This window comes from Chrysochloris asiatica, unplaced genomic scaffold (assembly GCF_000296735.1).
Source record: "Chrysochloris asiatica unplaced genomic scaffold, ChrAsi1.0 scaffold00014, whole genome shotgun sequence".
Lineage (NCBI taxonomy): Eukaryota > Metazoa > Chordata > Mammalia > Afrosoricida > Chrysochloridae > Chrysochloris > Chrysochloris asiatica.
Window position 1 is genome coordinate 13,389,543 of NW_006408532.1, and position 22,423 is coordinate 13,411,965.

A 22,423-nucleotide genomic window follows, 5' to 3' on the forward strand; every position below is an offset into this window, starting at 1 on the left:
CTCCTCTCCCGGGGAGGGTGGGGTAGGGGCGGGCGAGACTCCCTCACTCTCGGTTGGCCCTGACGATGGAATCTTTGGTGCAGCCTGAGAAAGGCTGGAGCGGTGGGAGGCAGGGCCAGCAGCCCTGGGAAGGTCACAGGCAGGTGCCCGTGGGCACGAGGAGAGAAGTGCAGTGGTCAGACTCGGTGGGGTGCCCGTGGGTACAGGTAGCAGTGACCTGCATCCACGAAGGCGTGAGGGATGTGTAGAGAGGGCAGTGCCCGGTGGTGGGCAGGGCACCACGCCTGTTGGCAGCGCTCCTTGGCTAAGGTTAGCTAGTCCTCTGGTTCCCAGGGAGCAGAAGGCACCTAAGGCAGCGAGTGGTCCACGGGGGTCCAGGTCAGCCTGTCAACTGGCAGGCGTCATGCCCAGCAGCAGGAGAGGATCAGTGGTAAAACTAGAGTCTGGGGCTGGCCTGGGCTGGCAGGTGGGGAGGGGTGTGCCTGCCCAGCCTGTACCCCTCTAGTCTGTAAGTGCTTCCCTACTTGGCCAGCCAGAGTGTGGCAAGGAAGGCCCTGTGGCTGGCCAGTGCCAGGGGCCACTTAGAAGATGCCCTTAGCGATCTTGAGTCCCTTCTGCTTCATGCGTGGAAGGGTCGAGCTAGCCCCGTGCTTGACCTTTGTTCCCTTGGTGAAAGTTCGCTTCTTCAGGACAAAGTCATAGTTGGCGGTAGAGTTCATGGCGTAGAAAACATTGGCATTGTCTGGGATCTTCAGTTCTGGTGGGAGAGGGGCAGAGAGGAGAGTCAGCTGTGCTCAGGAGGGGGCTGTGGGCCAGGCAGAGGATCTGATACCCCTACTACCTGGGAAGCCAGGCTTGAGTCAGAGGTTTGAGACCCCCAGTTCAGCTCCAGGACCACCAAGGACTCTCTCAATGATACCTGCATTGGGGAGGCCCTGATTAAAGTGAACTACTCTGGTTTATAAAGTAACTCTGGGGGCCTTCATCAAGCAAACCAACATGCACATTATGGAAGTCCCAAGAGGAGAGGAGAGGAAAAAAAGGGCAGAAAGAATATGTGAAGGAACAATGGCTGCAAAGTCCCCAAATCTGGTGAAATCCACAGAGCTTAACAAAAGTAGAAGAAACACAAAGAGTCATATTGATACAGTTCATCAAACCAAAATAGTGTAAGAAGATGAGCGAGGGTTAGAAAACAAGTTCTAGGGCTCATGGGTATAATTCCTTATTGTCTGGGCTAATGGCCAGGAGCTCTGTGGGATATGCATTGGCTGCTAACTGCAAGACTGCTGGTTCAAGCCCAATAGGCATTCCATGAGAAAAAGATGAGGCTGTCTGTTCCTATGAAGATTTACAGGCTCTGAAACCCTAAGGAGCAGTTCCACTCAGTCCTACAAGGTCACCATGAACAGGAATCAACTCGACAACAGAGGGTTCGGTTTTTTGGTTTAGTGGCTGGGAGTGATGACAATATTTACAGTGAACTCTTATGGCGTGCACACACACTATGTACTCTCAGCTATCCCAGTGGATTAACCCACTGACTGTTTTTCTCTCCACTCTGGGGAGAGAAAAACAGGCATAGAGAGTGTAGGAACTTGCCCAAGATCTCAGCATCCATGCTGCCCGGCTCCAAATGTGTGCAGTTTTCAAATACTGAATTGAGTTTCTAGGGCCTCCAAAGGGGACCAAGGAGACATTGTTTTCAGTATCATAAATGCATGTGTTCACAAACTTCCCCATCTTGGCCAGAGGTACCTTTGGAGATGCTGAGCCTGGGGGCCCAGGGCCCTAGAGCAAAAGCCCTGACTCTTGGTTCCTCAATGATTTTAGCTTTGAACTTGGAGCTTTGAACCTGGTTTCTCCCTGTCTGGTTCATGCCCAGGGAAGGGCAAATGACAGGGAGGAGACACGTAAACATCAGGGCTGCCCAGGTCAGATCCAGGTGGTGCACCAGGGGGTTGGCATAAACAGAGCCCACTCCCTGCCCCCTTCTCACTTCGATCCTCTGAGATGATCTGCACCAGCTCATAGTCATCTGGCTCGTCCTCATCCAGGTTGTGTTTGTCCATGGCCTTGCGGATCACCGTAGGCGCCTTGTCTTGGCTGGTTACCTGGAGTAGGGGCGAAAGACAGGCCATCAAGACAAGGGCTCTGAAGCTTTCTCACTCCAACTGGAGTGGCCCAGGACTATGGGGAGCTGACTTAGCACCTAAGCACAGTTTCCAGTCAGGTGTGGTAGGGTGATGGGCCCAGGGGGCCTCCCCACCTTCTACTCCCTGGGGAAGACCACCACCTAAAAGAGCCTGCCACCATTCCCCACAAGCCTCAGGAAACTATTTAACCCCAGGGCCACTACTACCCCTGATCCAGTCCCTCCAGGATAATAGTAATAATGACCCCAAGGAACAGTGAAGTCCAAGCCCAGTGTGTAAGAGCAGGAGCCACTTAGATGCCTACTGCGCACCAGTGTGCACTGGGTGGACCTCCAGCTACTTCGGCCCTGAGGACAAGGCAAGGCTTAGCTAGACTAAGGGTCATACAAGTGGCTGCTCAATCACAACTGTGTCAAGCTAGCTCCTAGTGCTGACAGGCACACAGTGCAGGAAGGGCGGGTAATGGGGCACTCAACCCCAATTCCATCCAGAACTTGACCACTGCTCTCCTCTATCTGGACAGTACAGCAGCCTCTGAGCACCAGCCCACCCCCACAGAGAGGCCAGTCACCTGCTGTCCCTCCTCTGTGCTCTGACCCCGTGCCCCCATCTCAACATGGAGAAAGCACAGAGGGCCTGATGCCACCCAGTCCCCTTCTCTGGCCTCATCTCTTACCCCTTGACCTCTGTACCTTCACCTCTGGACTCTCCGCTGCTCCAGCTTCCAGACACATGACCATCTCGGGCTCTTCTCAAGGGCTTTCTCCTGGTCACCCATCTCAACCCAGTACCCACGGTGCTAGGCGCTGACTGCCTCAAACACCATCCCCTCCACTTGTGCGCCTGGCTGGCTGACCACCCTTGCCAGCCCACTGCAGCGGCAGCTCGGGGAGGGCAGGGAGGGTCATGTCCCTCACTCACCAGGATGCTCTTGTACATGTTGCCGTTGTCGACATCTAGGCTGACACGGATGATACAGCAGTCGCCCACCTGCTGGTTGTAGAGTGGCAGTGAGGAGCTGTAGCTGCAGACCCCTGAGACAGAGCGCTTGTGGGTGCGTGTGGAGGCCACAGGTGTGGTGGAGGCCGAAGAGGACGAGGTACTACTGGAAGCTGAGCTGATGCCAGAGGTCTCCGGGGACGACTGGGAGGCTGACTCCCAGAACTGTGGGGGACAGCCAGGTCAGCCGAAGCCCCGTACCCTGTAGGGCACCTTAAGCTAATTTCTATTGCTGAGGGCTCTCCACCCCTTTTTGGGGGTGTGGAGTGGAGACGGTTGGCCCTGGGAAGCAGGGGCAGGGCTGTCAGAGAAGGAGTAGGCCTTCACCTTCTTTTCCTGGCAGTCGGGGGACTCCGGGACAAAGCTCATGTTGATTTCTTCCACATCAGAGCTGGAAGAGCCGGCAGAGTGCACACTGAGCACGTCGGCTGTGTCCCCACTGCTGAGGTAGGGGCCGCACTTGAGCTGGTCACAGGACTTGGAATGGCAGCTGCCGCTGGTAGTGAGTTCCGTGCTGGGGGCCTGGCGACTGAATGGGAGGGTCAGTTGATTGCCCACCCTCTCCACTGCCCCGCTACCACTGCACTCTGAGCAGCCTGGGATCAGTTAGCATCACCCCATTTCACAGGGGAGAAAACTGAGGCCCAGAGAGATGAGGTGACTAGCTCCGGTCATAGTGACCAGTCACAGGTCAACAGTAAAACCTTGAGGTCACACTCAGTCTCGGGGCTGCTTGGCCCTGCCCGCCCTGGCCAAGACACTCACTCGCTCCAGCGCTTGACGATGGCTGTGCTCTTCTTGGCCTTAAGAGTGTTGCTGGCGGACTCAGAGGGGGCTTCCAGTTCACAAGACAGGTTGTAGCTAAGGGACAGAACAATAGCTGTGAGGCTTGGAGGTCTCTCTCCTGTGGTCAAATATCACCAAGTCACAGGCTCCCGGGAGCTGGCCACTAGAGGGCGCCCCCTCTGCTCTTACCTCTCAGTCTCACTGAGTCGCTCCATGGCTCGGAACCAGGCCACAAAGTGCTCTTCAGGGGCGATGCTGTAATTGTTGCAGGCCGATTGGAGCAGCTTGATCTGAGCGATTACCTCAAATTCCTGCAGGCCAAGGGAAGATTGGGGTGCTGAGGGGCCCTGGCTCTGAGTCTTTCTGTGCTCATATGGCAGTTTCCTACTTTCAGACCCTACCCATTCTCAGAGTCTGGTTCCAACAACCCCTCCTCCAGGAAACTGCCCTGGATTTCACTCCCCAGAGGATCAGTTTTCCTCCTCCTGTGTGCATCATATGCTCCCCATAAATCTAAGACGGAAGATAGAGTGTCCTGCCCAGGTGGGGCTCCGATTCCCACCTCACACCCCACAGTGATGGCTGCAGCTGCTTACCTTCCTTCTCTTCTCAAAGTTGATCATTCTCCCCTGGAAGGTAGAACACCACCATCCATCAGAAAGGGTCCCCTAGGACATCTCCAGCAACCCTCACCCTGTTTCATGCTGTACTACTGTGAGGGCCCACCAGGGGCTTCAGAAAGTTCATGGAAAAATGGAATGGAAGACAATGGAATTTTTCCACGAATGTTTTGAAGCCCCTTCATATTCTGGACTTGGACCTAAGCCTGGTTCTTCTGGGTACAAAGGCAAGGAGGACTCAGTGCAGAAGCTCAAGGACCTTCTAGCTCAATCAGATGACAGAGTCTGGGCCTTGGGCAGGAAGACACTACCTGGGCACTCCCGTGTTGACCCTGGAGGGGCCAACTTCACTCTCCTGCCTGGGCCTCCACCTGAGGGAAGGGCTGTGTCCACCTCAGTCAAACCCTCATGCAGTTCTGCAGGCAGGCTGTTTGCTGCATTTCAGCCCAAGGCACCAGAACTAGAGGTTTCTGCCACGTCTCAGTTTACTCAATAAAATGGACATGACACCCTTAGGTCACAGGGGTGCTGTGCCAAGTGCCCAGTCAGGGGACCCGCTCCTCCCAAGCCCCAGGGTGCTCTCCCACCCCTATCACTCACATACAGATAATCCTTCATGGCTGTGTCCAGCATCACCAGGTCAGTGAGGAACGTGCCCAGGTAGGGAACAGTGCCCTGGATGACACCCTGAGACATGGAGGTGGGGTGAAGACGAGCACAGGCATTCAGTACATGTGAGGCCCTGTCCTGAACACTTCCAGTCCCCGAGTCCAAGTGCCTCACTTGGGGCAGCCTGGAGACCCTTAGATGCCTCCCCCCAAGTCTTCCTACTGGCCCCATGGATTCCAATTTCCCTCAGTCACCTCCCAGGGCTGACTTTTGGTAACTCACAAAAGTTGTGTAGTCTGTGTCTCTCCCCACCCCAAATCCACACTGGACCCAGCTCTTCCAGGCCCTGGCTCTGGCTGCCTACAACTCGTCCCACCAAGGTCCTAGCTGGTGCCGAACTGGCCTTCCCAGGACCCAGAGGCAGCCTTGTCCTGTGGAGGGAAGGCTGAAGGAAGTGATCCCTGCTCTGCCGACTGGAGGCTAGCCCCCATGCTCACCATGACCTCACACACTCACCAACTCCCTCTGCCGCTTCTGGGCTCTCCTGGGGTTCATCTCCAAGGTGGCGAACTTAGAGGTCCCTTCCTGTGGGGTCAAGGATGAGGTCACTAAAGCCGTCCTCACATACACCTGACACCTCTCAGATGGATCAAGCACTGCTAACACCTCCAGTGTGCTGACTTCAGATTCGAACCCCGTCTCCAAGCCTTTCTCTCAGTGGGCCTCTTCCCTCCCAGGGTCTCAGAAGTGGTATTTCGATTCTCACTGTGGTCATGGTCTCCCTGTCTTTTTCATACCCTCCACAAAGCTCAGGCACATTCCTTTTCTCCCTTGTACCTCATTACCACCTGGTGAAGTGACCAATCACACCACTGTCATCCCTCCATATTCCAGAAGGAACAGCCCCTGATGGGGGTGGGGAGGGACGGACTAATTCAAGCCCCTCAAGGAGTCAGGGGAGAGTTGAGCTCCTCCCTTTTGGCCAGAGGCCCTGTCCCAGCTACCTTCAGCCCACCCCACCCTCACCTGCCTGAAGGCCTCCTTGAACAGCTCCTGCCTGCCCCAGGCCAGACCTGAGACCATGCCAAAGGCTTCATCTCCCCAGGAAGTTCCCCATGCAGTGAGCTCTGTTTGTGTTCACTCAGGAGGGGTCGCTGGAGCAGCTCTTGTATGTGAATAAAGCCACTAAGCCCCCCCACTCACCCCAGAAGTCCTATGGGCAGATAAGAAAGTCTTTGCTGGTGTCATGTTGTGGTGAGGAGCTGGGGCTGATGGACAATGTCTGCTCTGGGGGGAGACTGGGGGGTGGGGAGGCAGAATGCAGGTCTATCTGCCTCCCAGGTCCCACTACTTAGACCCAAGATTGGGCTACCCTTCTGGTCACCTGGCCCATGGGAATCCCCTTGCAGTCCCCACCTCTGGTAGAGGCAGGGTGGCCCTCCCTTGGATGAGCAGTGCAGAGCAGAGAAGCACAGGAGTCTGGCTACAGGAGGAAAGAAGGGACGACCCCACCTAGAAACCCAATCCATCCAATCGCCTGGAGCACGCTCAGTGCAAGCCAGAGAGCTGCTAATTCTGCCAGTTCATCAACCTCTCCAGGAACAGCCCAGCCGCCACCACTGGATCAAATTACCAGGGGCCTCCTGCCCCTCAACTGCCCCCACATGCCCAGGGACCAAACCGATCCCTCTTCCTAAGCCAGACAAAACAGGCCTGGATGTTTTCAAAGAAACTTTCAGGAACAAACTAACAACCCCCCACCAGCCCAGCTCCATGCAGGGCCCACCCCCAGCCTCCCAGTCCCCCCTTTACCTTGATGAGCAGTTCTCGGCTCAGGGAGTAGTTGTTCTCATCTGAGAAAATCTCAGACAGCTTTTGAAAGATTCGGACGCTTTCCCTGGAAGGATGGGAACGGTGGGAAGGGGTGTTAAGTACAAGCCCATCTTATTTTAGAACTCAAGGAATCTGCAGCACCTGGATAAGTGGTTTTCAAACTAGGTTCCTCTGAACCCCTGTGGGCTGCTATAAAGGAGCTCTGGTGGCACTCTGGGTTAGGCATTGGGCTGCTAACCACAAGGTCAGAGGTTCAAGCCCCCCAGCCACTCCTCGGGAGAAAAATGAGGCTGTCTGCTCTTGTAAAGATTTATTGTCTCAGAAACTCTGTAATGGGGTCATGAAAAGTCAGAATTGACTCAATGGCAATGGGTCTGGTGTGGCTTTTTGTCTCCAAATCAACAGAGCAGCTGTGATTTCAGAAGGACAAAGAGCTGGGTGTAGTAAAAAACTTGAAAATCTTTTATTTGGCTCAAGCCTGTATCTGACAGATCTGGAAAGTGAAGCCTGAGGCAGAACTGCTGGCCTAAGGTCACACGGAGACTTGGAGACCTGGCCCTGGGGGAGGCCCTGGGTGTAGCCTGGTGTTTCCACCCACCTGGAAACTTCTTCCCAAGTCTTCTTCAGACGGTGAATCGAATTGCTCTGCAGAGCGGAGAGGACGGCGTGGAGAGATGAGAAGTTCTTGAGGATCCGACACTCCTGGGGGAGGGGAAAGAATGAGCTGGAGCTCCCCACCCCCCCCACCCCCCGCCCCCAGCAGCTGACCTCTCCCCTCCCCCATCCAGAGGGTCCCCTGGGCATACCCTGGCCACCTCAATCCAGTGCTCCACCACCCTGGCCCTGTCTGGGGCCTTCATGTTCCGGTCCCCCAGGCAGGTGGTGATGACGCAGTTGGCCACGCTGTTGAATTGGGTGACGGTGGCACGGATGGTGGGTGCCAGGTGCTCCTTGCCCTTTTTGTCCCTCTGGGACCAGATGGAGCCCAGGCAGTGATAGGGCACCACCTTCTTGAACAGTTCCTGGGGGGGACAAGGAATGCCACTGTCCCTGCCTGCCCCAGTATAGCCCACACTCCCCCAATGCTCAGGCTGGGGCCCAGTAGTCTGAGCAACGTGAGGATCTCTCTACCCACTGGGGGAGCCCAGAACCCCATGATGGCGAAAAGAGAGGCATTTTCACTCAGCCCCTCCTCATTAATCAGGAACCACAGGGTGGGACGTCTGCTGACCCTGATGTCTGCTAGTCTGTCTCCCAGTTTAGATAACCAGAGTCTAGTGGCCATTGGAGGCCCAGGTAGATGGGTGGGTGGCCCATGGGCCAAGCTGCATATCAGAGCGCCCCATGAGGGACTACGGTCCACCGAGCTTCACTTTGTTCTGTCTCATTCAATCACACTCCTCTGAGCAACACAGTTGCATCCCAGTTCTACTGTCCAGAGGTGGGAAACCAGACTGTGGGGGAAAAAGTTGCCCAGGAAAGTGGTAGAGCTAGAATTGCACCCAGAACATTGGACTCCATCAGTGTAAACGGCTCTGCCACCAGCTCAGGCTATGGTAGGTCGAGGGCAGCAGATGGCAGAAGGCAGGCCCACCCTGTGAAGGCCAGCTGCTCACCGCATCCATCAGTGTAAACTGCTCTGCCACCAGTTCTGGGGGGAACGCCAGGACATTAGGCTTCTCCTGGCTCAGCCCATTCTCTGTCGTCACAGGGGAGGTACCGGAAGATTCTGGTGCTGAAGCTGAAGCTGAGGCTGGAGTGAGAGCAGAAGCTGGCGCTAGCTCTAGAATTGGCTCTGGCTCTGGCTCTAAAGCTGGACCTGACTCTATTTCTGGAGCTGGAGCTGGAGCTGGAGCTGGCAGTAGTTCTGGAGTTGGCAGTAGAGCTTGTGTTGGATCTGGAAAAGAAAAAAAAAACCTTTACTGATATGATCACCTTGTCTTCCAAAAGCAGAAACCATCCCATTCGCCATGAAGAGAAACCCAAGCCCATGATGAAGTCCACCCCAGGAAATCTTCCCAGACTGCAGTCCACTGGATGAGTGAGTGGTCTGAGGCTAGTTACTCCTAGCTCTGGCCCAACACCAATCTCTGGAAGATCCTCTTCCTATAGTTCACTGGTACCCACCCCAATTCTCCTCACCCTCTTGCTCAGCTTCAGTGGGCTCTGAGTGCTCCAGCTGAGCCAGGAGGAGGTCAGCACGGCGTTCCAGGTCTGAGCCAGGCATGTTGAGCTGCACATAGGCCACCAGTTGCTTGAGGCATGGAAAATCCGGAGGCTGACAGAAATCCTCCGAATACTGGTCCAGCCAGGTGCCCAGGATGGAGGAGATGGCACTGGAGAGTAGGTAGACAGGCAGCATGGTCAGCAGTCTGGTCTTTCCTGCCATGCTGCTGCCCTCCCATGGCACCCCTGTCCCTGTCTTGGAGAGGTCAGTCCAGTGCTGCTTCCCAAACCCGCTTCATCTGTCGTGGCAGTGGTAGGCCTGGTCACTGAGCAGGGGGGCTAGCAAAGGAGCCTCAATCCTAGGAAGCTCTTGATCAATGATCTGACCAACTCTCCCCTGTCTGAGGGAAGGCTGACATAGTCCCCTGTCTCCTCTGGTCCTCTCCCACTAGCCAGTAACACCAGGAGGGAAGGAGAGGCTGTCTGTCTGCTTGTTCATTTACAGGGTGCTGACATAGTGTGTGCTCTGCTAATATCTGATAGACGAGAGTACACACAGAGTCTTTCCTTGTCTGTGCTTTCTCCAGGCTCTGGTGGAACCCAAACCTGCAGTTTACAAGCCAAACTGCTGTCTTATGCATTGTGTGCCTGTGTGGTTCTCTTCCTATAAATCTAACCTCCCGGAGGGCAGGAAGCCAGCCACCCCATCTGGCATGCAACTGACACGGACATTTGGGAGCAGGCTGCTCATCATGCCTCCTATTCTGGAGCCTGGGATTGGGGAGGGGTACAAGTAGAGTAGGGGGTGGGACCATGGGGAGACGGACTCTCTCAGGATCTGAGCCTCCAGCCCCTTTCTAGTCCCACGACAGCTGGGGCTCTATCCACAACTCTCTCTGACTACTTTACTTTTGCTGGGGTAAGTCCCTAGGATTCATTCCTCTAAGAGGGATCCTAAGATGTATAGGACTCAGGCACACCCTTCCCCACCAGACCTCCACTCTTCTGTGGAGACCAGGGTCCCTCTTCTTCTAGACGGGAAGTCCACTCACTTTTTAAGCTGATCCTCAGGTCCACCGTCCTCATCAGAATATGGAAGGATGCATCCGTATCTAGAGGAGGCCGTGAGGGCGTCACATCTACCGTACCTGCTTACGATGTCTAGTGTTACTGTCTGACTCCCCGACTAGAATGGAAGCCCAGGAGGGCAGGGGTTTGGGTCTGCATAATAAATATTTACTGAGTGGATGAAACCCCACAGCACCTTCCCAGATATTGGAATGGGCCTGGGGCCTCTCTTATCAGCCCCCAGAGAGCCCTGCTCTGGCTACACCAAGCACAGGGACTCACTAGATGGAAATCTTTAATCTCCTTCACAAGTGGGAAAATAGGTTTGCCCAAGGCCAAGGGGGTCAGTGAGGGGGAGGCAGAGAGTTTCTTTATGGGTAAGGGGGCATGAGGAGGGCGAGGAAAATAAGAAACATGAACCATCCCCAACCCCTCCAGCAGGATTCTTCACAGAGCCAGGTTCTGTGTGAGCTTTTGCCATGTCATGTCCCACTTATCCTTACCACCACCTGAGGACGTGGGTCCTCTTAGCCACGTAGCAAGCCAACAGAGAGGAAGGGGCATTCCCAAACACCCAGCTCATAGGTGGCAGAGCAGCCGCTATGCTGTGGAAGGGTCAAGGTGCTCACCTTTTGAACAGCAGGTCCAGGACCTGTTGGGTGGTGGCGAAGGCTCGGTAGGTGCACAGGAAGATGGTGACATAGGAGAGGTCACTGCCCTGGAAGGCAGGCACCAGGTGCTCCACCAGCTTCTCCAGTGTGCCTGCCTTGACTGCCCGCACTTTACAGGTCTCATACAGGTTCAGGGCCGACTCATTTTCATACTGGGGGTGGAGCAGAGGAGGACACAGTCGGTGCCAGCATCATGGACTATCAGGAAGGTCAGGAACTGACAGGAGCTCAGGGCAGAAACTCCCAGGCCCTCAGGGCCTTAAGGCAACATGTGGAACAGGAGTGGCTCCAGCAGAAAGAGGTGCTGGACTCTGAGGTGGAGGAATGATGAAAGTAGTCCTATCTTCAAGTCATTTTGTTAGCTGAATAACCACAGTTGTTGTTAAATGCACTGAGTCTGTTCCGACTCACAGCAGCAACCCTGTATAAGGTTTCCGAGGCAAAGCTGGTGGATTTGAACCACACATCTTGCGGTCCAGTGCTTATCCTATAGTGCCAGTACTCCTCTGTATCAACAGCCTGCCAAAAGCATTATTTCAGGGAGCGCTTATGAAGTTTCCCCATTATGGTGGTGGTTATGTGCCGTGGAGGCGGTTCCAACTCATGGCGACCCTGCATAGGGTTTCCGAGGCTGTAAATCTTTACGGGAGCAGACCGCCTCATCTTTTTCCCACGGAACTGTTGGTAGTTTCAAACTGCTGACCGTGAGGTGAACAGCCTGACTTGTAAACACTACGCTATGAGAAAACAGGCCAGAGGCATATGAAAGTCAAATGGCTGCTCAGGGTCACACGGGTCAGACCCCAGAGCAATCCAATACAAGTGCACTGTGATAATCCCTCTCTGCTTGGTGAGGCTACGTCTATTGCTGACATAGAGGGAAGTATCCCAGTTTGAAGACATGCAGAGCAAACACACCCATGGGGTTCCTTTAGATGGCAAAGCAAGACACTTAATTTTTCTTTCTTTGACATTAAAGGGAATTTGAAGACCTGAAGCTATGGTGACCCTGTAAAAGGGCAAATGTGTGGAGAGTCTAGAGTGGGAGACAGGGCCTGGCAGGGCTAAGGATATGAAGACAACTTGGGAGAGAAAATCCAAAAGGCTACGAAACAAAGGAAAGGTGGGTATATTGTAAATCAGAGCAAGATTGTAAATCAGAGCAAGACTGACTGTTTGCCACTGGGTTGGGAAACATTAAAAAAGAATGGTAATACCCGGGGCCAGGCAGGATGTTGGTGGCCATGGGCTGCTCCCACTGATTTTGAAAGTTGTCTGACTCCCACAATTATTATTGTCATGTCAATATACTCCCCCTTCAGCCCAGCAACCCACCTTTCCTGGGTGTCTGTCCTGAGGGGTGGGGAGGGTGTCAGTATATTTGTTGTTGTTGTTGTTATGTGCCATCGAGTCGGTACCAACTCATAGCGACCTTATGCACAGCAGAACGAAACACTGCCTGATCCTGGGCCAACCTCACTATCGTTGCCACGCTTGAGCCCATCGATGCTGTCACTTGGCCAGTCCATCTTTCTGGGGGTCTTCCTCTTTTTCTCTGACCCTTCACCTTACCAAACATATCATTCTCCAGTGACTGCTCCCTCCTGACAATATGTCCAAAGTATGAGAGACGAAGTTTGGCCATCCTGGCCTCCAAGGAACACTCTGGCTGCACTTCTTCCAACACAGATCTGTTGGTTCTTTTGGCAGCCCATGGCACTTTCAATATTCTCCTCCAACAGCACAACTCAAAAGCATCAATTCTTCTACGGTCTTCCTTATTCAATGTCCAGCTTTCACATGCATATGAGATTATTGAAAATACCATGGCTTGGGTCAGGTGCACCTTAGTCCTCAAGCTGACATCTTTGTTCTTCAACACTTTAAAAAGGTCTTGTGCAGCAGATTTGCCTAATGCAATACGTCATTTAATCTCTTGACTGCTGCTTCTGTGAGTGTTGATAGTTGATCAAAGAAGAATGAAGTCCTTGATAACTTCAATCTTTTCTCAGTTGATAAGAATGTTGTTTATTGGGCCGGTGATGAGGATTTTTGTTTTCTTTACATTGAGATGTAAACCATACTGAAGGCTGTGCTTTTTGATCTTCATCAGTAAATATTTTAAGTCTTCTTCACTTTCAGCAAGCAAGGCTGAAAGCAGAGAATATCAGAAAGATGTTTATCTGTGCTTTATTGACTACGCAAAGGCTTTCAATTGTGTGGATCATGACAAGCTATGGCCAACATTGCAAAGTATGAGTATTCCGAAATGCTTAATTGTGCTCATGAGGAAACTCGTACATGGACCAAGAGGCAGTTGTTCAAACAGAACATGGGAATACTGAATGGTTTAAAATTAAGAAAGGTGTGCAACAGGGTTGTATTCTTTCACCATACTTATTCAACCTTTATGCTGAGCAAATAATCTGAAAAGCTGGGTTATATGAAGAAAAATGTGGCATCAGGATAGGAGGAAGTCAGTACATTAGGATTGGATATTCAGCACTGCTGAGATGGCATCAGAAAGGAATTGGAATCACTGTGGTAACAAGAACATTTTTCTGGAACAATCAGCATCCAAATTAGACCTCATTTCCTGACCTGGAGGGGTCTATCATGGTATAAGCTCCCACCCTTTTTGAATATACACAGTCTACTAAATGTGATGATTTGTAAGACTCGCAGAAGGACACTTAAGCAGGATACCTGGGATCAGGGGGTGAAAACAGTAGCAAAATGCAAAACTCTTCATGGATTAATATGAAGTGAAAACAGTATAAACGTCCTTTTCTAACGTACTTGCATATTTGGGGAAAATGGCTTTGTCTGACCAAAGCTGAGGCTGGGTGGCAGGCATGTGGAAGGAGGAAGGGATGGTGACAGGATCCCACTGGGAGAGACTGTGGACTATTTAAGAGGGAAAGTCCATGAAGGAAGCCCACCGGGGTTAGTTAGCCTGGGTCCCTCTGCAGCCATCTGGGCGAGGCTGGGTGTGGAGACCCTGCTGTCCCTGCACTTACCCCAAGCCAGCGCTGGCCTTTGTTGGCAGCATGGTGTACTGGTCCCTTGCGTAGGGAGATGGTATAGATGACCCCGTTGACCAGCTCCTCACCAATCTCCTGCGTGGAGCTCTGCAAAGACAGTGCCCGGCAGCCGGGCCAGGAGACATCAAGGGCCTATCTGGATGTTGCCACAGGCACAATTTTCCAGCTCAGGCCCAGACAGGTGTGCAGCCTTAGAAGAAATGAGTTAACAGCTTGATAGCTCAGAATTAACATCAGGGTAGATGGGTGTTGCCCCCAGCACATGCCTTCCCACCCTACCAGCTATGACCTGGGGATGTGAAATACTCATCCAGACATTTCACAGGTGGGTATGTAGAGGCTGGGAAACCAGCTACCTATTCAAGGTCATGCTGATGAAGGTCAATGATGAGGATGAAATTTCAAGGCCCAGACACAGCCAGCTACGCCTAGCAGGCTATGGCCTACTGAGAAGACACGGACCCTGGATCAGAGACCCTGTGGCCATCGTCACACTTGCTCGAGGGCTCCTGGGCTGACCCATCAGGAAAAGGCAGCTCTTCCTAGTCACCCAACCTAGAGTCAGCGTCACGGGTCTGGGGCAGGTGTGGGGTGTCCCCACAGCCACATCCGAGGCCACTTCCTTCCCCTTCTGCTCATTCATGCCCTTGTGCCCACTTGGGTAACAGAGGAGTTCCCAGTTCCCATTTACCACGTGCATGGGTTAGGTTGTGAAATGTGACAGTCCTGAGATCATGCTGAATGCTGGGGGTTCCAAGGAACCCCCAAATCACAGGGCCTAGCATGGACAGTAGGGGAGGGAGAGAATCCTCAGGCCCTTGTTCATGTAAACGAGCAGCCTGGCCACACGGCCATGGCCGCCTGGACTTTACAGAGCTTATCCCACTACTGTCTGTCCCGGGAAGGAGGGAGCTTGAGGGTAGGGGCAAAGATATCAACCTCTCAGAGTTACAGAAGGAATGTGAAGTGCTAGTCCAACAGCTAGGGTTGGGGTACACTCCCTCAACACAGGGCGAGTGTGGTGTTCAGAGAAGATTCAGATGTAAGTGCAGCCTTAGCCTGGGACTCACCAGTGGTCTCTTCCCTAAAGCCTTCAGCCTAAGCTAGGTCTTCTTGGTGGGGACCCAGGTGCCCAGCATAATATGGACTGTATCCCCCACCTTTCCCATTGTCAGCATGGCTGGGGTCAGAGGTCCAGGGTCTGGCCCTCTCACCTCCTGCCTACCCACTTCCTCCAGAAATCATTTCCTGACACAGCCCCCTAGACCCCCCCCCAACCCACTCTGGGCTTCTTACCAACAGGAAAGCTGCTGAAATACCACTTGGCTGCTGACCCTCTGCCTCCTCTGGAGAGAGAACCGGCCCCATTTCTTGGAAGTTAGCAGGGAAACCACAGGCAGAGAGGTCTCCCGAGCAACAGCCCGCACACACGCCTTGCAACCCACACTTGGTGGTGGTCCAGCCCTTCCACCGAGGATGGGAAATTCCTACTTCTGATGCAGAAAAACTGAAACATATGCCCGCTTTCCTTTTCCTGCCTCACACATGCCACCTCTGACTAGAAAACCAGCCCTCTGGATCAGGGTCCCATCTGCCCCACCATCTCTGCAAGGATTTGAGCTTGTCTCCTACAAAGGCCAAAGGGTCTCTTCCATCTGGCCCAGCTGGAAGGTCCCTAAGTGATACAAACAGCTTAAACTTGATGATGAACCAAATGGTTAGTGGTTTGAGTCCACCCAACAGTGCCAAGGAAGGAAAGTCTGGCAATCTGCGTCTGTAAAGACTACAGCCGAGAAATCCTGTTCACTCTGTAACGCATGAGGTCACTCTGAGTCAGGACTGACTTGATAGCAATGGTTTGTTTTTTTCGGACCCGCTGGGAGTCAGACAATATCTCAGCAGCAGTTTGTTTGTGAGATCCACTTGACCCTCAGGAGCCCAGCACAGCACCTGGTTCCCAGAAAAGCTCTATCAATGCTGTCAGATGGAAGTAATTCCTGGGCGTGGCTGGACAGGCCACCCCACAGGAGAAACTAGGGCCAGCGGCCTTGCCATTCCATAGCAAGTCTAAGTAGTGGCTTGTCAGGGAGCTACAGTGAGCTACAGCTCTCCACTTGCAGCTGAGCAGCTGGCTCAGCCCTGCACGGCTGCCATGTGATTCCTGTGCGCCCCACCCCCCACCCCCATGGCCCCCTCTGCCAGCTTGGCAGAGGGCCAGGCGGGCCGCTGAGAGTCACACATGCCTGGGATGGAAGAGTTTGGACCAGCGTCACCACCCTGTCTGGCAGATGGGAAGCTGCTCCTAGCTGTGTGGAGCTAAGGCTGCTCTGTCTGCTAATAGCAGCAGCACCAACAACAGACCTTGATGAGAATACTCAGTGTGGCTCCACTGAGACCTGCACAGGCAGGAAGTGGCAGCCTGGGGCATCTGTACCCTGGTCTAACTTCCTTCCAGGAACAGAGAAGGAATAGCCACCAGCCCTGGCTTCTGCAATCAGGACCGTCTAGTGTATGCAGACAAACGGAACCACTGGGCCATTCTACAGCAAGCCAGCCCAGGAGCAGGCAGCGCACCTGCGTCCTCCAGGGATACTCTGGCAGTGCTGGAAGCATGGAGGGGAGGTCTAGTAAACCGCTGAGGGGGAGAAAATGCCTCCCACCTGGGGGGGGGGGGGAAGGGAACACACACACACACACACATGCACAGCATCCGGCTGCTCTGAGCTGTTTGAGAAAAGACAGGTCACATGGTTGGCTGTGTCCTCAGGGGGACGGATCCTCGGGTCCTACCCCCACTAGGCACACGCTGATGTTCCAGAGCCCTCGGACCCAGTCATAGGCATGTCTCTAAACATACTGCCTTCCCACACCACACTATGGTCAAGGAAAGTGTGGAGCGAGGTCCCTGCAGGGCACTGAAAGGGGAGGGGGCAGCAGAATGAGCACCCTGGCACCTCCACACGCTGTCCCTGGGTGCACAGCTAGAGCCTAAGGACGGACAAGTAGGGAAATAGGGCCTGGGTGGTATCTGGTTAGTGTGTCACCAGATCAGCCTTCTCACAGTGACAGGCTGTGTCCCTGGCTGACAGACAGAGAGAGGAAGCAGCAGGCTAAATCCTAATCCCCTCCAAGTAGAACAATGGGACCCTGGTTTCAGGACAGGCCTCAGTGACCTACTGAGCCTCTCCCCAGCTCTGCCACCTCCCCAACACAGGGCCTCCAGGACACCTGCCACCGACAGGGATGAGCTCCTCCTGAAAGACCTGGCCGAGGGCTGCAGCACAAGGAAGGGGAGAACAAGCTTGCTCGGAAGTTTCCTCCCCATCCTGTCCCTCCAGGGCCACCAGTGCAGAGGCTGCCCTGCCCCGACCCCCGTGGGTGGACAAGAGCCAAATCATGCATGATGTCACCAGCTCAGGTACCTCACTGCACCCACTGAGGCACCCAGGTCACCCTGCAGCCCTGGGTCCATGAGGCCCCTTCTCCAGGACCCACCAACCCTCATGGAGGGCTCTCTCCAAAGCCCATCAGCCTTGGCCTCAGTGAACCCATCTGTGAAAAAGGGAGAGCAGCAGCAGCTTCTAAGAGGGCAGCTGTGAGAGTCCAATAAAGCAAGCACCCAGTGAGCAAGGCCTGGTGATGTGGAACAGCTGACATGCCACAGCTTCCAGGACAGAGAACCAACCCTGAGCAGGAAACCAGGAGGCTCTGGGAGCCAGAAGGATGGGTCTCCCTTGAGCACTGCAGGCAATGAACTCAACCGCTTTCTTTTGCTGGAATGCCAAGGCCAAAACGTGGAACAATTCAGAGAGGGCAGCTCACCTGCTATGGAATTCCAAACTCCCAGAACAGAGTTTGGGCAACCTCCCCATTTTATGAAGTCCTGATGTGGCGCTGTGAAGCAGGTGTTGACTGGGCCAGGCAGTGTATCCTAGTCAGGCCAAGGCCCAGGCCTGCCACTGCCCCCCAAGTGCCAACACAGGTGCTAAACACCAGGGCCACTGGCACCTGTCACAAAACACAAATCTTGACAGCCACGGTCTGTCGGGCTCTGACTGGGCTAAGTACTATGTGGAATGCTTGTTACACTGCTTGTTTCATCTGTGCTCCCCAGACTCCTAGGAAGATCAGCATCATGTCTATTTTACAGATGAGGAGACTGAGACATGGAGAGCTGAAGTAGGTCTAGGGTCATGCCAGCATTCTGGTACAGCAGCTCCCTTCCCTCTAGAGTTCAAGCTCTTGACCACCATGCCCAACACTGCCTCTAGAAACACTTGCAGCATCCAATGGCTCCTATGGGAGAGGAAGAGCCAACACAACACCCACACCCGATAACTTTTCAAGTGCAGTTCCTTGCTCCCTGTCTTCCTGCCATGCTCACCAAGCAACCTGCTAGCTCCAATCCTACTCAGCAATTCCTGCACTAGGCCCCAGGTTTCAACTTTCGTCTTCTGAACTGGACTACGGGGAGTTGCTCTGCTGGGCCTGCGTGTCTGGGAACACGGCGTTTCTGGGCCTGTAAGGCCGGAGCCTGACCTGGAACAGGGTGGCCACACCACATAGCATCATGCTGTGGGAGCCATCTGGGCACGCAGCCTCCTGAAACTGACCCCACTTCCTCCTTTGGTGCCTGCTGAATCGGGCCCCAGACCCCGTTTTCCAGCATGGGGCCATGTTGAGGGTATGCAAGGGGTTCCCAGAGCAAAGCCTGGAAACCTCCAGGCTAAGGTTCAGCTCCCAGCCTTGCCTCCGGCCACCCACTCCAGTCCCAGGGCCACCCTGAACCTCCTGAGAAATAGCCCAGCACACCTAAGTATCTCTTATCTGAAGACTTGTGGCTTGTCCTCCAGGAACAAGGGCCCAGTACTAGCCAGCCTGACTGCCCCCTTCTTCTCCAGGGACCCCAGAGGAATGAAGCAAAAGGAGCTCATGGGGGCTCTGCAGAGAAAGTCCCCACCTGAATGTGACAGTCCCAACAGTTCCTGGGGCCAAAAGGCCCTCCTCACAGATTACAAAACATATTACATGTTATAAAGCATACAAACACAGGCAGACACACCACTTCAGACACTCTTCTCAGGCCTCCAATATCAAAGGTGCTAATGAGCTCTGGAGGCTCAATGAAATCTGTACACAGTATGGCCAAGAGAGCAGACAAGCAAGAAGAAGGCAGGGGATGGGGTTAGGGAAATAGGGAGACACCCTCTCTCCCCTGGGAAGCTTCCCCTGAAAGTCTAGAAGCCCTCCACATCCTTGACAGCTAGCTCTACCCTATCCCTGTCTGCTTACAGTAGGCCCCCAACAAAGAACACAGCCTGTCCGAATCCCAGCTGCGTCATTTCTTGCCACGTATGCTTTAAGATCAGGAGCTTGTCCTCTCTGACCCTCAGTTTCCCATCAAGTGGACTGGTAACTACTCTAAAGGGTTGGTTTAGCCCGATGGAATGAGCTGACAGTGTCTGCAGCCAGCAGGTGCTACAGAGTTGAGCACCTCTCACCGGGCTAAGGGAGTGGTCTGTCTGGATACTGAGACAGGGATAGGTGACCTAAGAAAGCCCAGAACCGCTCAGCCAAGCTGAGTCAGGCTTGGTTAGAATCGAGATTATTTGGGTAATTAGAACAGAGAATGAGGACTAGATGATGAGCAGATGCCCAGATGTACGCCGACATCTGGCAGCCCCTGAGAGGGAAGGACTGGGCGGAAGCTTGGTAGGAAAATGGGGAGGGGGCAGGGAAGGCAGACAGTGCCTGGTGATTTCCCAGAGGGGACAGGGACCACAAGCAGTGACGCTGGACTCTGGCACGCTGCAGCAGCTAGGAAATCAGCCCCAGGATGGGGTAGGAGGGGTGGGGAGGATGGGGGGGTGGAATTTGTTGGCAGGAGAGACAGGGACTTCCCCGCCCCCTTTCCAGGGCCCATAGTAAATGGTCACTGTGTTTGGTTTCCGGCAGTGGCCTTCTCTTCTGCCAGGACCCTGGCTTTCCTGCCCCAGCCAGAAGCTTCCCTTTTGATTTCTAAACAGCAGCCACGGTCTGGATCCCTGCACTGAGGCCGGATGAGGGAGACAAGTAGTGAGAGAGATAGCAGGCAGATGCCTGGGCAGGGAAGGAGCCTGAGCTCTGACCTGCCTCTTAACTCGGGTTCCTTGGGGAGGATGGTCAGAAAGAGAGATACAGAGAGGGGTGGGGGTGGGGAGTGGCCGAGTCCCACCCACTCCAGCTAGGAACCTGCAGGGGGGCCCCTGTGTGAAGCCAGGCAGGGCCCTCCCAGCACACAAAGCCAGAGTTGCTGCCAGATATAATGAAAACCAGATGAGCATGGGGCTGGTGTCAGGCTCCTACCTCCCCTCCTCCTGGGGGTCCCATCCCAGCTGCAAATGAGGACTGCAGCTCCTAGTGAATGAGCGATGGGAGCATGCCTGGCATTACCACCTGCCAAGCTCAGGAGTCTCTCAGTCCTGAGTTCCCCCTCCAAGAGCCCTACGTGCTTCCTATCTAAGAGTACCCCCTACACACACACACACACACACATCCTCTTGCCCACATCTCAAGCAAGGCAGGGAGACAAACTGCAAATACGCGTCCAGACACTGCAGATAAACAGAGACACAGGACCTAGGCTCTCAGGAGCTCAGCAATTTCTGGCTATTTCAATGCACTGTGGCCTACAGTTATGAAGAGGCTGGGGGACCATCAAAAGGGTCCTACCAGCATGAGGGGCAGGAGGTTCATTGTTAAGTCTTGGCCCAGACACTGACTAAACATCCTCTGAATCCCTGGCCCCCGGGAAGGCCTCAGTCTAGGTCCCATACAGAGTGGATGTGGTGGCTGGACAATTTGATACCTCCACTACACAGGAGCCAGAACAGCGTCTGGCAGGAGGCACAGGACATCTCCACGTGACCTGTGATCCCCCTGCCCAGGGTACACTATAAACACAAGAGTCCCTGGCCCTCCCTCAGCTACCTCCGCCCCCATCCATGACAGACACATACACACTCCCTCTTCCAAATCCTGACAAATTTTGGGTGTCGACACATTTTCTCATCAAGTAAAATGAGTCACCTCATTGGCCTGAAAGGACCACGGTCCCTCACTGCCTGGACACCTGGCTCCACATTTTGGAGTTCTGCACCCCCAAACCCTGATGTCTCCCTGGTCATCAGATCCACACTGGCCTCAGGGGACTCTGGAAGGACCCTGTGGTTCCAATTGTCTTTGAGGATTCTAGGATTCTGCAATCCTAGCTATCTGTTATCTTCACTGGGAAGCCTAATAGTCCCTCATGCTGTTCATCTCCCACCCCCACCCCAGGGAGGTGAAATAGGACCCAGCCCCTGGAAACAGGGAGTTCACAGGCCACTGCCCTAAACACTGACAGCACAGGGTTGAGGGTCGGGGTGGGGAGTCTACTCTGTGATGCAGCAGATCGCCTGGGCTGGTGAGGGCAGGCCCTCGTATGAGGAGGGGACATAAAAACCCAGCTCTGGCCCCTAAACTGTTGAATGAATGTGCTGGTAGCCCCCATGCCCACTTTGCTGTCTTGAAGATTGAGCAAAGATGTAGATTTTTGTGGAAAGACCCTCTACGCACCTATACTGAAGAGGGTGGCTAGCTAAGGAGGAATGGGCCCCCTTCTATTAGCTCGTATCAGCCTCCCTTTGCCGCTTCGCATACGCCCCCCATCTTGGGCTGGCTTTGGGCCCGCCCTGGCTCACCCACCTCCAGGCGCGGCAGATCCGGGTCGAGCTGCGTGAAGCTATGAAGCACCACCGGACAGCTGTCGGGGACGCCCAGCTCCAGGCGCACGGCGTCCCAAACGCTACGGCTTCGCCGGGAGCCCGGAAACAGCGGCTCGGCGCCGCCCGTAGGCCCGACCGACTCGGCCCACATGTGCTGCACCATGAACGGGTCGCAGGCCGCGGCGCGGAACCCGGGGTGGCGCGGGCGCGGGGGGCCAGCCCTGCGCGCAGCGGGGGCGGCAGCGCGGCCCGCGCGGCTCGGCGCTGCCTGCGCTCTGAGCCCGCAGCCCGGCCCCCGCTGAGGTTAGACCGGAGGCGGAGTCCGCCTCGGGGCGGAGCCGACAATGCGGAGAAGCAGGGCGGGGAAAGAGAAGCGAGGATGGAACCAAGGGGCAGGGGGCGGAGCCAGGGAAGAGAGATAGATGTGAGGTGTATACATGTTGATGTGTGATGATGCAGCAGCTAAAGCCAAGCCCTGGAGGCAGGCAGACTATGCTGAATTCCAGTTGAGCCCCTCCTTGTGGCCCTCAAAAAGTTGCTCAACCTCTCGCAGCATCGGTTTCTTCATTTGGAAAACATGGAAAATGAAAATCACTTCCTCAAAGAGTTGTTGAATACATTACATTAGGTGATGGATGCAAGACACGGTGACCGGGTCTGGCAAGTACTGGAATTGTGTCCGTGTGCTCGTATATACATGTGCATTTGGAAATTCTGAGTGTTGTG

General features: G+C 54.3%; 1 protein-coding gene across 1 annotated transcript; it reads right to left on the minus strand.

Annotated features, from left to right (window-relative positions):
- Positions 1-581: 581 nt before the first annotated feature.
- RALGDS (ral guanine nucleotide dissociation stimulator) lies at positions 582-21,860 on the minus strand. The gene is made up of 18 exons (XM_006834907.1): positions 21,678-21,860; positions 13,929-14,039; positions 10,867-11,060; positions 10,222-10,281; positions 9,146-9,339; positions 8,620-8,900; positions 7,810-8,025; positions 7,602-7,705; positions 6,983-7,067; positions 5,687-5,755; positions 5,162-5,248; positions 4,538-4,570; positions 4,131-4,252; positions 3,921-4,016; positions 3,483-3,684; positions 3,078-3,320; positions 2,000-2,114; positions 582-757 (listed from the first exon to the last, which is right to left on the minus strand). Exons 1-18 carry the CDS (start codon positions 21,858-21,860, stop codon positions 582-584), a joined length of 2,571 nt encoding a protein of 856 aa, XP_006834970.1.
- Between the last annotated feature and the right edge of the window lie 563 nt (positions 21,861-22,423).